This window comes from Lissotriton vulgaris, chromosome 6 (assembly GCF_964263255.1).
Source record: "Lissotriton vulgaris chromosome 6, aLisVul1.2, whole genome shotgun sequence".
NCBI lineage: Eukaryota > Metazoa > Chordata > Amphibia > Caudata > Salamandridae > Lissotriton > Lissotriton vulgaris.
The window spans coordinates 143,922,917-143,936,823 of NC_141694.1; the positions used below are offsets into that span (position 1 = coordinate 143,922,917).

Below are 13,907 nucleotides of genomic sequence, written 5' to 3' on the forward strand. Positions count from 1 at the left end.
CCAGGTTCTGGTGTGAAGGACCACAAACCTGGGCTTCTATTGGAATTCTCTAGGGCATATTATCAAGCCCCCTATTGCCGCTTTAGCTGCAGTTTCCTCCCGCTAAAGCGGCGATAATGTTATCGCCATACTTGATAGTATGGGCCCAGGAGTTCTTCCTGGATGACCCTGGCAACACTAACACGGAGGATGCTCCTTCTGTCACACCCTCAACTTTTTCGTCTTTGCCCCGAAAAAATGTATCCCTTGGGGATGCTGCCTCCTCTAAGAATGAGCTTAAACACTTAGACTTGATCCCACAGAAATGGTCACAATTTCCAAGACCATGATCGTCAAAGTGTTTCCACCCAAGAGATAAATTGAGGTCTCCTCTTGAGGGACTCCGTATCATTGGCAACAGCTGGCATTATTTGTTCAGTAAAGTGTATCTGAGACGGGTCTAGAATGCATGATTAAACAACCCTTTTTCCCCTGTGTGCCAGACGTTTCATGATTAGGGATTTGTAGATCACCTGGTATACTGTTAACTGTTTAAAGTTCTAAGTTCATGTTTTTGTCTGTGGTGGGAGTTTAAGGATTCAGAGAAGGTACTATTGTGATGAATTTTATTGCAACGCTTGGATCCTGCTGTGATATACTCCGATGTTGGACCTTTGAAGCAGCCACTTCTCTCTGCAGTGCAGTCTCAACACCTTTCTAGCACATTGTTTGTTTTGGCCAAATGAGATTTTCTCATCTGGCAGGTGTACCCATCCCTACAGCATTGGTATTTTCGTAGCCCGTTTACAGGTTGGATTTTTAAACATCTATTGGAGTCCCTTCACGGCTCTGGGATCTTGTCCCATTATTGACGCTAGCTTTTCCACTCTCACTGAGCATTTTGGTAGCATTAATTGCTATCCGCCTCTCCCATTCTGTGCACCTGCCCCTTTTTCCCAATTCCCTCTTCCTGTTTGCCTGTTGATCTTACCCCATGTAACTTGCTTCACGACCCTATCGCACATATTAATCACGACATACATCCTGCAGCAAAAGTCATTGAAGCTTATCTTCCTAAACGTGCACGGATATTAAACAGAAAAAAATTCTTATGTTTTTAGGTCATCAAAAACCTGAGATCACCCTCCTTCAAGAAACCCACCGATCTTCAGCAGAGTGAACAAGTTACAGAGAGAGTGGGTGGGCTGGGGACCTTCATGCTACCATCTCTCTCACATTGCAGGGTCAAGATGACACAGGCGGTTCACTTAGGCAACGAGGCGTTGCCATACTTCTTCATAAGCACCTCTCATATAGAATTCTCCAAATTTAGTTCGATAAAGATGGCAGCTATGCGTATGCCAAACTCTCTAAAGTGGGAACAACAGTTATCGAGGGCTCAGTGTACCTGCCACAGACCTTTTACCCATTTACCACAGCGGCAATTCCGCAGCAGTGCGGGCGTTCGACAGAGTGGGCGGAGCTGCGTTGGCCAACAGTCGTGCGCAGCACCCAGCAGGTAGTGCTCACATCGCCTGTTGCCCGACGCGAGCACGGAAGGGGATAATTCTTGGTTTCTTTCTCAAATCAGTAGGTACTAACATCATTTGACACCTCTAGAATCATCACGGAAGGAGACTGGAATGTAGCTCTTGATTCTTTTCTGGACAGAACAGGTAGGCCAGACATATACAATGAGGGGGATTGTTGTGCTCCTTGTGATTGAATGCAGAATCATGCTCTGTGGGACCCTTGGAGTTGCCTGAATCCATGAGGAAGAGATTATACTTTTACCTCTTGCTCCTACAACATTTGTACTCGTGTTGGCTACTTCCTTTGGACCCCCTTTGTGACCTCACACTTAGTAGACACAAACATTTTTCCTTGCGGAATCTCAGCTTATAGATTTAGACATAGACTTGAGTTTGCATATACCTCCATGAGGACCTTGGCACCTAAATGCTTCCCATTATAAAGACCTTGAGGGAAAACGTTGCCTCACCGAAAACATAGAAAGGTATTTGGAGGACAATAAGTGCTAAGCAACCTTGGCACAGACAGTGTAGGAGTCGGAACGGGTTTTCTTTGTGGCTTGCTGATGAGGGACTCTTAATGTTTAAAAAAGGCTTACAGACTAAGCGAGAACTGTAAGCACGGGTCGTGTCCCTGACTATTGACTATAACTCATGTCCAAAATCATCCCTTCTCCAGCAACGTCAAAGAGTTAAATATCAACTGAATACACACTGTACTACAGAGGCGGAAAAATGTCTCTTCCATATACGGCAGAGACACTACAAAAGGGGTGATAAGACGGTAGGCCTTTGGCTTATCAGCTCCGCCAGCAAGGCAAATGATGCCCGCCATCTGAAACTCAGAGGTTCATCTGATCATCCCCCCGATAGCAATTGTGGCGGAGTTTCAGAAATACTATTAATACCTTTGCATAGCTGAAACACATCTTGCATTAGACACTGAATCTTTTTTTTTTAATTCCCTGATAATACCTAGGCTACCCCCTACGCAATCTGTGCAGCTAGATTGTGAATATTGCCTGTGATAAAAAAAAATCTATTTTGGACACGTAACTTGTGTCACACCCCCATTTCTCAAACATGGGGTCCCAGTACTTCCACTCTGACCCCTTATATTAGCTTTAACAGAAAGTTTCCTCCCCTGGAACCGTTCCCAATCGATAAAATGGGAGCCGCAACTTTCTGTTCAGGTTGCGTCTAGCCAATCACAGCATTCCTGTTGGTGTGTGCATTCACTATTATATGCGAAACTGCAGCAAAATATACCCGGCCACAGATATCACTATATTTTTTAACCTAAATTACTCAGGGCCTACTGAACGGATTTGCACCAAATCAAAAAACACCCTCTGGGTAACAACAGCTACCTTTCTGCCAAATTTGGTGTAATTCTGTCTAGCGGTTCGGGCTGTAGGTTTGACTACCTGTCCTTTGGGAAAAAACACTTTTTTCAGCGCGCTTTTACTCGGCCCCCACTTAACAGATCACCCAAACTTCCCATGCACAAGACTTATATGACACTTTTTTTGAAAATTTCGTGGAGATTCGTCAAACAATGCCAAAGATATGGGAAGTCAATAAACGCTTTTCCTATGGAAACTATGTCCTATCTGTGACTACTAACTGGCGATCACCAGTGCATAATATATCTAATATATATATATATATATATACAAACAAACAGTTCCGGTAACTTGCCAGTTCCGCTCACGGGTGGGTCGAGGTAGGGCTCCCGGTCACCCTATATATTCAAAACAAGTTCCCATACTTGTAAAAAGAAACGTACTCGACACTCCAAAATTGCTGGCGCACGTAGAAATTTAATGCCAGGAAACAACGCGTTTCACCTCTCGGCTTGATCACGTTTCAGCCGTGAAAACCCAACAGTGTCCTTTAAATTTGTTTGTAAACAGAGAAATAGGACTATCCCATTGTGACAAAAACAAACAGTGCAGAATAGTGGCGGCCATTACTGACTGGTGTAACATATCCTTTCTCAGTCATGTGATACACTGTGAGAGTGTGGATGCAAAGTCCAGATTATATATGTATCTTTAACATACAATAACACTGATGTTTTTAAATCAACATTGTAAATGGACCTTGTAAATGGGTTATCGAATGTCACGCTGTTGCATCTAAAAACGCTGTCAATTGGTGGAAAAATACACATAATAGCAATTACGTCTTAGTTGACAATAGATGATTGTTAATAAAAGTTCATCTATTCACATTGTTAGAGTCCCGCCCTAGTGGGCATGTTGACAAATTGATAAAATTTCGTATGTCAACAACATACATTCGACATTTCAACCTGTGCTAGGGTCCCGCCCAAGTGGGCATGTACCCCGATCTCCAAACATTTCACAGCACATGTCCATAGTATATCGTTCCAACCCAATCTTTGCAGGTTAATCCACAAGGTATTTTTCAAGTTAATGGTCCAACCAAATCATTCAGAAAGCCTATGAAAAGTTAAAAATATAAAATCAGACACCAGGAAGGCACACTTTAGATAAACGTCAATTCAGTACATCAATATTTTTTACATCAATATTTTCTCATGCAAGATGAACAGCCAGTTCTTCATTGAAGTTTAACCCATTCGGGGTCATACATTCAAAGTCTATTATGTATCTCGACTCAAGTTTACGTAGGGCCAGTTTCCTGTCGCCTCCACGCATTCCCATATCAATCATATCTATTACGACCATTCTCAGTTTATTTACATTCTGGAAGTGATGCTCATAGAAATGTCGTGCCACAGGGTACTGTTCGTTGTGATTTTTAATTGCCCTTAGATGTTCCATAACTCTCTTTTTAGCTGTGTGTATTGTACTGCCTACGTACCATTTGTTGCACGGGCAGACAAGTACATAGACACAGTACATGGTGTTGCATGAGAGTGATTTGTGAATAGCAAATTCTCTGCCAGAAGTGGGGATAGTTAAAGTTACACAATCCTTACTGTTTCTACATGCCTTACATTTTCTACAGCATCTGAAACCTGGCTTACCATTTGTCGGATTTTTGCTGGTGACAGAATTGTGGCTCATTTCATCCTTTAGAGATCTACACTTTCGAAATGTAATCTGGGGATTCGTATTTAGATGCATTTTGAGATGGTTATCCGTTAGGAGGACATGCCAATGTTTTTTTAAAATCTTTTTAATTTCATTGGCTTGACCTGAGAAAGTCGTGATGAATCTTACTTTCTCGTCCTCAGTTGTTACATGATTAGGATTCAGCAATTCATTTCTAACAGTTGCATCTGCCCTCACACATGCCTGCCTGATGGCTTTGTTCTTATACCCACGTTCCCTGAAGCATAACAACAAATTGAACATAATACTAACAGAACACATACATAAAACTCGGATTGAGTTTTTGGATGTATTAGTGGAAGTTCATGGAGAAACTATACATACCAGTCTGTTTCGTAAGGAGACCGCGGGCAATAGTCTTTTGAGTGCAAGAAGTTCTCATCCGCGTAATTTAGTGGACAGTATACCTTACGGGGAACTTCTCCGGACAAAAAGAAACTGTAACACCAATGAAGCATATGAAGCTGAAAAGGAGAAAATGTGTGTACGCTTCAGGGAACGTGGGTATAAGAACAAAACCATCAGGCAGGCATGTGTGAGGGCAGATGCAACTGTTAGAAATGAATTGCTGAATCCTAATCGTGTAACAACTGAGGACGAGAAAGTAAGAGCAAAAATCCGACAAAGGGTAAGCCAGGTTTCAGATGCTGTAGAAAATGTAAGGCATGTAGAAACAGTAAGGATTGTGTAACTTTAACTATAGCCACTTCTGGCAGAGAATTTGCTATTCGCAAATCACTCTCATGCAACACCATGTATTGTGTCTATGTACTTGTCTGCCCGTGCAACAAATGGTACGTAGGCAGTACAATACACACAGCTAAAAAAGAAAGTTGTGGAACATCTAAGGGCAATTAAACATCACAACGAACAGTACCCTGTGGCACGACATTTCTATGAGCATCACTTCCAGAATGTAAATAAACTGAGAATGGTCGTAATAGATATGATTGATATGGGAATGCGTGGAGGCGACAGGAAACTGGCCCTACGTAAACTTGAGTCGAGATACATAATAGACTTTGAATGTATGACCCCGAATGGGTTACACTTCAATGAAGAACTGGCTGTTCATCTTGCATGAGAAAATATTGATGTAAAAAATATTGATGTACTGAATTGACGTTTATCTAAAGTGTGCCTTCCTGGTGTCTGATTTTATATTTTTAACTTTTCATAGGCTTTCTGAATGATTTGGTTGGACCATTAACTTGAAAAATACCTTGTGGATTAACCTGCAAAGATTGGGTTGGAACGATATACTATGGACATGTGCTGTGAAATGTTTGGAGATCGGGGTACATGCCCACTTGGGCGGGACTCTAGCACAGGTTGAAATGTCGAATGTATGTTGTTGACATACGAAATTTTATCAATTTGTCAACATGCCCACTAGGGCGGGACTCTAACAATGTGAATAGATGAACTTTTATTAACAATCATCTATTGTCAACTAAGACGTAATTGCTATTATGTGTATTTTTCCACCAATTGACAGCGTTTTTAGATGCAACAGCGTGACATTCGATAACCCATTTACAAGGTCCATTTACAATGTTGATTTAAAAACATTAGTGTTATTGTATGTTAAAGATACATATATAATCTAGACTTTGCATCCACACTCTCACAGTGTATCACACGACTGAGAAAGGATATGTTACACCAGTCAGTAATGGCCGCCACTATTCTGCACTGTTTGTTTTTGTCACAATGGGATAGTCCTATTTCTCTGTTTACAAACAAATTTAAAGGACACTGTTGGGTTTTCACGGCTGAAACGTGATCAAGCCGAGAGGTGAAACGCGTTGTTTCCTGCCATTACATTTCTACGTGCACCAGCAATTTTGGAGTGTCGAGTACGTTTCTATCCTGAGCACTCAAACCACTTCCAACTGCCGCACACACGGCGGCTTCGGCAAGGAAAGACGCAGACCTCGTAGTTTTCTGGGCAATGTTCTTTCTTTATTCAAAGAGACCCACACACAACGCGTTTCGAGCACTGAAGCCCTTGATCACGTGTATCCCAGTGAAAACGCCATCTACCATTTTAAAATGCAAGCAACCACACCCATTGCAGGACATCACAGGTCACATGATGGTATATATGGAAAACAGACTCAATTGTATAACATACCACATAGCATTTGGGGGTGAAAAAATAGCACAGTTTTATAACATCTATATATCATAAAACAAGTCAGTGCTAGATATTATATATGTTATAAATATAAAATCTATACAAAAATATATCGTATTTTTTAAAAACACTTTTTTGGCCATTTCATAAAAAAAGGGATTTCTTTAAATATACCACATCTTATACATTGATTGGATTTTTAGTAGAAATCACATCTTATTGGATAAATCCAATTGCCCCCTGCAATTTCTAGATCATGCAGTCTGTAATGAAAAAATAACTGGATAAATCCATTTTGCCAACATGTGCTGAACGAGACATCCTATATACCTATTATTTTTGTGCAAAAAACAATTTTTACATATATATTTCTGTTTTTATAGAAAGTGCAAACTAAGGGGCCGATCAGGATAGCGGTTTTTCCGCATCCTCGGGGCCGGCGGAAGCCACCGCCGGCCCCGAGGATGCGGAAAAACCGCAGCGGACTGACCAAGGACCCACCGCCACATTAGGATGGCTGGTGGGTCCTGGTTTCCGTCCGCAGCTTTTCCGCCGCGGTTGGCTTACAACCGCGGCGGAAAAGCTCTAATATGGTGACGGTGTCTCTCAGACACCGTTCACCATATTAGGATGGGCAGTGAATTATGCTTTTCCGCGGCGCGTTTCCCGCCGTGGAAAAGCATACGGAACTTCACTGCGGGGGCCCGTTGCGGGCCCCCTAGGTGAAGGGGGGGTGGGGGGTGCACATGGGGGGTACCTATGGTACCCCCCTGCATTTGCATGCAGAAAGCGGCAGGCACCGCACGGTGCCTGCCTCTTTCTGCATGCAAAAGCAATGCGTGCATTTTTAACATTGCCGCGGGTGCAGCTTGAAGCTGCACCCGCCGCAATGTTAAAAATAGAGGATGTGACCGCCAGGGTGGCGGTCACATCCTAATTGCACAGGAGGGAACTCCGCATGCCATGCGGAGGTTCCCTCCTGCTCTGGGGTCGCGGACGGACGCAAGTCCGTCCGCGATCCTGATCGGCCCCATAGTGCGTACTGTGCAATATAGTGCATATATAAATATAAAGTGCCAAAGATAGATGATATATAAAAAGATCGAGATCTGTCATTGTTATTCTCCAAGTACTGGTGCCCCCTCCTCATTCCGAAGGTCCAAAACTGACTCTCTAATTATTCGGACTACCAGTATCAAAAAGAGGAAATTCATGACTCTACTAAAAACCACAAAAACCAATTAAAATCAGATCAAAAGAGGGAAAAGAGAACTGCCTAAATTTCTGCTAGGCGGAAATCATACAAATAATCCAAGCCTATCTACATCTCTACATAAATAAGTCATAATACAGAATACGTGAAAAATCATAGGAACCCTGCGCCAAATCATACTACTTGTTCTTATAAAAAATGGCGCATATCTTCAGTCGTATTCAAACCATTGGGCCATTTGCAATCAAACTCCAAGATATATTTCTTTTCTAACTGCCGGAGTAGACGTTCTCTGTTGCCACCCCTTCTTTGTTTGGCCACAGAGTCTACAACATATTATGAAAGGCAGTTGATATCGTTAGCATGAGTTTTTATGAAATGTCTGGCCACAGGATATGTCACATCACTGTGGAGAATGGCCCTTATGTGCCGCAAGATCCTGACGTGCACCTGTAGCTTTGTACTACCAACGTAGTTAAGTCCACAGGTGCACGTCAGGACATATACAGCACATTCAGTCTTACAATTAAACGTTCCTGTGATTTTTTTAGGAGTGGTGCTGAATGGAGTCGAGTATGTGGACATATTGCGACCAAATTTACAAGCTCGACAGGTGGAACACTTTTTGAATCCATTCATAGGTTGTAGCCAGGTGGTGACCTTCTTTATTTCTGGCGAAACCCTATCTAAAACTGATATTTACAACAAGGGGTGGTGAGGGACAGAGTCTCTGAATGAAGCAGAAAGCTCTCACCCAGTCAAGAGATCAGGGCTAGATCCAACACCGTTTTTTAGCTCACTGCACCATCCCAGTTTCAGAACCTGGCTGTATGCAAATTAGTCTGTTCCTGTCCCAGTGCATGATGGGAACAGGGCAAACCAAACTACAAAAGCCAATTCTTACACTGGGAAGGAAACAAGCTCCCGGGGACCGGTTTCTGGCATTACAGCCGTCTTCGGCCCGGTTTGCTTGAATCCTGATGGTGCAATGAGCAAGGGACTCATGTCTGAGTATACCCTTCCACGCTTAGGGTGGACAAAAATATTTACAACAAGGGGTGGTGAGGGACAGAGTCTCTGAATGAAGCAGAAAACTCTCACCCAGTCAAGAGATCAGGGCTAGATCCAACACCGTTTTTTAGCTCACTGCACCATCCCAGTTTCAGAACCTGGCTGTATGCAAATTAGTCTGTTCCTGTCCCAGTGCATGATGGGAACAGGGCAAACCAAACTACAAAAGCCAATTCTTACACTGGGAAGGAAACAAGATCCCGGGGACCGGTTTCTGGCATTACAGCCGTCTTCGGCCCGGTTTGCTTGAATCCTGATGGTGCAATGAGCAAGGGACTCATGTCTGAGTATACCCTTCCACGCTTAGGGTGGACAAAAATATTTACAACAAGGGGTGGTGAGGGACAGAGTCTCTGAATGAAGCAGAAAACTCTCACCCAGTCAAGAGATCAGGGCTAGATCCAACACCGTTTTTTAGCTCACTGCACCATCCCAGTTTCAGAACCTGGCTGTATGCAAATTAGTCTGTTCCTGTCCCAGTGCATGATGGGAACAGGGCAAACCAAACTACAAAAGCCAATTCTTACACTGGGAAGGAAACAAGCTCCCGGGGACCGGTTTCTGGCATTACAGCCGTCTTCGGCCCGGTTTGCTTGAATCCTGATGGTGCAATGAGCAAGGGACTCATGTCTGAGTATACCCTTCCACAGTGGCGGCTGGTGACATTTGAAAGTGGTGGGGCGTAAAATGAAAGTCGTACTGCACCGTAGCGAGCGAGCGTAGCGAGCGAGCCCGAACCCCTTAAGGAGGGTTCGGGGGGAATTCCCCCCGAGAAAATTTTGAAAAAAGAGTGGACAAATGGTGCATTTTCATGCAAATTTGTGAAAGCAGGAAGGTTAATAAAGCAATTGTGAAAGTGCAGTTATTACATTAATAAAGTGGTGTCATATAACATAGGTAGCTGCTTATTCATCATAACCACAGAGCTTCATAACAGACTTTGAAACACAATGCATTGCTGAGTACCTCACAGATGTATTTTAATAACAAACAAATAAACAGGACGCCAACTAGCAGCATTTAAATAGTGTTCACTTTTTGTAATGAAAATCCGCACGTCTGTTTTTCATGGAAGCAAACTTCTCAATGACTTGACCATTGAAGTCTGGTATTCGTTTAACTAACTCACTCTCGATGGAAAGCATTGCTAAGGCATTCAGCCTGTCCTGTATCATGGTGTTTCTTAGGAATGTTTTTATTCTGTTCAAAGCGGAAAATGAACGTTCCGACTCTGCTGTTGTCATCGGTGTGGTGATGAGTATTTTTAATAAAGTCACTGTTTCTGTTAGTGTGTTTTGCATGTTAAGGTTCAGAATTAAAGCAAGCAAATTAATTGCATTAGTGGCCTGCCGGTATACATGCATTCCATACAGTACAGTTAGTTCTGTTCTCAGATCCTCTTTGTTGAGCATAGGGTAAGCATCAACAGCGGTATTCAGTGCTTGCTCAGGGAAGGAAATATCATGTTTAGCAAACAGATCACTTTTTAGTAATGTGGCACTCACCAAATGCTTTTTAAAAGAAAAGCGTTCCTTTGCCTGCATAATTATAGTGTCACATATCTCTTTGGAAATTCGGACTAGACTGCTGATGTCTTTTCTGCGGTTAGAGAAAGTAGAATCATTTGGCAGTGTGCTGTCTAAATTGTCAACGTCTTCTCTGATTTCCGTTATGCTTGTGACAAAGCTGTTGATAGATGTTTCCACATGGATAGTATCTATTTCACGTTTTTGCAACGTTTCATACAGTGCTTCAACTTTTAGCATTATTTGAAAAAACAAAAACAGCAAAAACTGAAACTCCCTGTCTTGCAGTGTTCTAGCAAAGCCACGGGCCTCATTCCGGCTTTTGTAGTCAAAGTCTTGATTTGCTTCTATGGTGTCAAAACATTTCTCAAGATCAACCCTATATAGGTATATTAGGCGGATTGTACGGATGTGAAAATTCCAACGAGTTGGGCCTCCCTTTGGAATCCTTCTGTTAACAATGGTATGAAGTAACTCCGTTCTTTTGGGGGAGCGTGAGAAGAATGCTGCCATTCCGCCTACATCCAGGAAGAATATCTTTGCCTCAGAGATCTTTCCTACTGATTGTTGCATAATCAGATTTAGTTGGTGGGCATAACAGTGCACGTAATGGGCATTAGGGTAGACATCTTTAATTTTTTTTTGTACTCCACCGGAGGTTCCACTCATTACTGCAGCACCATCATAGCTTTGTGCAATCAGTTTTTCTTTTTGAGTCTGCTCTGGAAAAATGAAGTTTAGTTCCTGTAGAATAACTGAAGAAATGCTTTCTGCACAAGCGTCTTTTAAATGGGTGAATCCATAGAAGCGTTCCACAACTTTGTTGTCACTGTCTAGGTACCGAAAGACCAATACTGACTGTGTATTTGTGGCCACATCAGTGGTGTCATCAGCCTGAATAGCCACAAAGTCTGTGTTTTTCAGCTGTTGTACGATAGTGCTTTTTACAATCTCTAGCATGCACTCAAGCAGTTCATTTTGTATGATTTTCGAGGTGCCCTTGAAGACTGTAGCAGTTGATAGATGTGCTTCGAATACATGGTCTATGCTTGCTATTAGGTCCACAAGCCCTAAGAATATACCAGGATTTGCAGAGCCTTCCGATTCATCATGCCCTCGTAAAGCCAGTTCAAAATCACCACAGAAACGAATGCAGTCAATGATTTTTGACAGCACGTGTCTATTCCTATCAACTGCTTCATTGTGCTTCCGTATATTTGTTTGGTAGGCCTCGCTTAAGTGGGCTTCAATCGGTTTATCTCCCAACATTCCCAGTCTTGTCAGATTTTCCATATGTGTTTTCGTGTGTGCATGCTTCTTTACTTTATCTGACAAATGCTTCAAGTCTTTAACTCCTTTTTTGGTCCAAGGAGTTTCACCACCAAACAGCAGGCAGGGGAAGCAGAACAGAGTATTTGTTGAAGAACATCCTGTAAGCCAATCAACTTTTGTGTACCAGGTGTTTGTGAAAGAACGTGTGTAAAGCTTCCCTCTGTCTAGGGAACTTTGTTGTAGGTTTAGGGTTGGCCGGTGAGGTCCTAATTGTTTTACAATTAGTTTGTCTTCACGTTTCAGTCCAAGGAACGGCTTTGCAAGTAGATGCTCTACTGTATTCATGGTGTTGCCAATGTTAGTGTTACCTGTCAATAATCAAAGTACAACGTATGAGGTTTGGTGCATGTATTTAGATGCCACCCACCATGTACACAACTTACATAGCCCTGGACTACTAGAATGTCAAATATAGCAGCAGTTTCCTTACCTTAAACACTGGGGTTGTTGGCTGCGTTGTAGCAGAAAAGGAGGTTGGCGTCTCTTCTTCTTTGCTTGATTTGCCCAAAAATTAGTTCGGCAGCCGGAGGCTTTACCAAATGCTGAAAAGCAAATACAACAAAATGTAGTTGTGTCAACCAAACACACCGACTTTTAACAAAAGCATTCAAACTGTAAAATATGGGCAGGCATGTACAGTGGTGTAACGCAAAATGAGCCTCTTCCCTTGCAGAATGTGCTGAAGCACCCCTTAGTGATCACATCACGATGCATTTCTTTGATCATAAGTGCCTCTTATTACAGAAAAAGTTGGAGACCCTTGGCTTAAGTGATCCACAAAGACTTGACCCTGTACACTGCACATTACATTTGGGTTATACATCAGGTTTCACCTTCTTATAACAATACACTTGAATTTTACTAAGTGGGCTAATGCAATTCCTTCCATTGACCAGTACAGTCTAGGGGCACACTTTTGGTTCCTATGTGTAGTCTATATGCAGACGACGATCATCTGAATTATTAAGGGACTCAGATCACACTCCTGGAAAGTGGTTACGCCTGCCTTAGCATTGCTTTTGTAGGCCATGTGGACTTTTAGAAGGTTCACGTGGGCAAGCTGGCAGACATGCCATTAGGAAAACGGACACTGGAACCAGGAGGACAAACGCAAAATGAGCCCCCCCTGTAGCACGTAGTTAGCGGTTGATCTATAAACTATAGAGGTAAAATCTTCTCCAGTGAAAATTAATCTACCTTTGAAACAATACATGCACTATGGAAAATATGCAAGAAAAAGAAATACAAAAGAAGACTGAACACTGGTATTTGACGCCACCCACCATGTACACAACTCACATAGCCCTTGACTACTAGAATGTAAAATATAGCAGCAGGTTCCTTACCTTAAACACTGGGGTTGTTGGCTGTGTTGTAGCGGAAAAGGAGGTTGGCGTCTCTTCTTCTTTGCTTGATTTGCCCCAAAAATTAGTTCGGCAGCCTGAGGCTTTACCAAATGCTGAAAAGCAAATACAACAAAATGTAGTTGTGTCAACCAAACACACAGACTTTTAACAAAAGCATTCAAACTGTAAAATATGGGCAGGCATGTACAGTGGTGCAACGCAAAATGAGCCCCCCCTGTAGCACTTAGTTAGCGGTTGATCTATAAACTATAGAGGTACAATCTTCTCCAGTGAAAATTAATCTACCTTTGAAACAATACATGCACTATGGAAAATATGCAAGAAATACAAATTCAAAGGAAGACTGAAAACTGGTATGTTGTTGTTTTTGTCATTGCATCCAGATATATGATACAACAAGTAACATCATACTTACAAGTCAGGACTACTGGCTTTGTCGATGGTTGTTAGTTGCAAAAGAAAAATAAGCAGCAACTGTGGCTTGTATATAACAATGAAAAAGCTTCCACAATGCTCTTAGGTTTGGTGTAAATCTCAGATATTTTGACATTTCATTTAGGTGCACGTCTGGAAAGCTGTGACATTTGCAGGCATACTCAAGGAAATGTTTGCAAATTCCTATTCACGGGTATGCAGTAAG

At 42.3% G+C, this 13,907-nt stretch overlaps 1 protein-coding gene across 1 annotated transcript; it reads right to left on the reverse strand.

Annotated features, from left to right (window-relative positions):
- Nucleotides 1–10,005: 10,005 nt before the first annotated feature.
- Nucleotides 10,006–13,538, reverse strand: LOC147706927 (zinc finger MYM-type protein 1-like). Its single transcript, XM_086925143.1, has 3 exons — nucleotides 13,247–13,538; nucleotides 12,331–12,442; nucleotides 10,006–12,208 (listed from the first exon to the last, which is right to left on the reverse strand). The coding sequence occupies exon 3, from the start codon at nucleotides 12,183–12,185 to the stop codon at nucleotides 10,074–10,076; it is 2,112 nt and encodes a 703-aa protein (XP_086781269.1). The 5' UTR covers nucleotides 12,186–12,208; nucleotides 12,331–12,442; nucleotides 13,247–13,538; the 3' UTR covers nucleotides 10,006–10,073.
- Nucleotides 13,539–13,907: the final 369 nt, after the last annotated feature.

Bases quoted from the DNA above. Each gene is read 5' to 3' on its own strand.
- LOC147706927 (XM_086925143.1), bottom strand. From the start codon at position 12,185: ATGAATACAGTAGAGCATCTACTTGCAAAGCCGTTCCTTGGACTGAAA.